Source organism: Entamoeba invadens (genome assembly GCF_000330505.1).
Source record: "Entamoeba invadens IP1 unplaced genomic scaffold scaff_1105074725165, whole genome shotgun sequence".
Taxonomy (NCBI): domain Eukaryota; phylum Evosea; order Mastigamoebida; family Endamoebidae; genus Entamoeba; species Entamoeba invadens.
In genome coordinates this window covers 2,290-3,684 of record NW_004443504.1, presented here as the reverse complement: position 1 = coordinate 3,684, position 1,395 = coordinate 2,290, and the positions used below count along the sequence as shown (strand labels likewise).

General features: G+C 28.2%; 1 protein-coding gene across 1 annotated transcript; it reads right to left on the bottom strand.

Annotated features, from left to right (window-relative positions):
• Positions 1-244: 244 nt before the first annotated feature.
• Positions 245-970, bottom strand: EIN_458890 (hypothetical protein; the record flags this gene model as incomplete). The annotated part of the gene is made up of 1 exon (XM_004258268.1): positions 245-970. The coding sequence occupies one exon, from the start codon at positions 968-970 to the stop codon at positions 245-247; it is 726 nt and encodes a 241-aa protein (XP_004258316.1).
• Positions 971-1,395: the final 425 nt, after the last annotated feature.

Below are 1,395 nucleotides of genomic sequence, written 5' to 3'. Positions count from 1 at the left end.
AACAAACCAAATGTACACATAGACTTCCATTTTTCAAATATAAAGAAATCATTCATTATGTTCAAAACAAAAAAATAATTCGATCCCACTCTTTTTATTTAATAGGATTATATAGTAAAACATACTACTATATTAAAAATAACAATAATTACACTTTGTTATTAATCAATTATGATATTTTTTATTAAATTTATTAATTTAAATTATTATAATTCCTTTTACTAACAAAAGTGGAATAATAGTCTTAGGCAAAAATGGGTGTAAATATCTGTTTTGCTTCCGACGCCTTGCAACGTTGCGCAGCAATTTGGAAGCTTGATCCTAACACCACCAAGTTTTTATTTCCATCCCAAGTTGATCTTGAATCTCTGACATCTTTTGTTTGATAACACAAATCAGTTTTAGTTTCAAAAGGAATGTAGAAGTGTTTTTTGTACACAGAATATCGTTCATTAGATGGGTAATCATTGTATGGGTGGACATAAACAAATCTTTGGTTTTTTGTTCCTGCATCCAAAGGAGGTTTTTTATTCCAGATGATCAACGTGTTCCCAATAGAAGCAGAACCTCTGATATCATGAACTCTTTTTGGGATTGGGAAGGAGGTGTACATCTTATATGAAGCAAATTCCCAGAATTGTAATTCATTTCCCATCTTCAAAGGACGGAGCAATATGTTTTGTTCCCAATTACCTGTGTGTGCACGGACTAAGGATTTGTCATCAAACTCCATATCCATTACATAACGAGTGTCTGTACTGGGATCAGTTTCTTTAAAAACAGTTTTAGTTCGAAAGTTATAGTCTGAAGCAAAAAGAACCCGGCAACATGTGGTACATTTCATTCTATCATATTTCTCATTACTTGCCATAAATACATTAATTGGAGCTGGATATTTCACGTAGTAACTTCCAAGAGCACTGGTAAAAGCCAAAGAGTAACTCAAAAGAGTCAAAAAGATTAGTAACATTTAAATAAATGAGATTGTTAATTCTTTTAAATCAAAGAAAACAAAACATTTCTCAAAAAAGACAAATCAGATATCATTTTTATTTATTCAAGTATTTGAATTAATAATAACATAAAAAATTGATACGTATTACAAGAAAGATATTTTTATAATGTTCGGCATTTATTATTATGTATTAAATAATAAGTGATTTGAAATATAATTATCATATAAGACCATTGTGCAAGTTTCAAAAAACAACTCAAATGGAATAATAGTAAATTTAAAAAGGTATGTTTTTTATTTTTTGTCGTACAATTTATACTTGGAAGATTATGAATAAAAACATGATTACAAATACGGGATTAATAAGAAATAAAAACAAACAACAAATTGTTTAGCGTTTTTACACTTTTTATCAACTTTTTAACCAATTACAAATATGA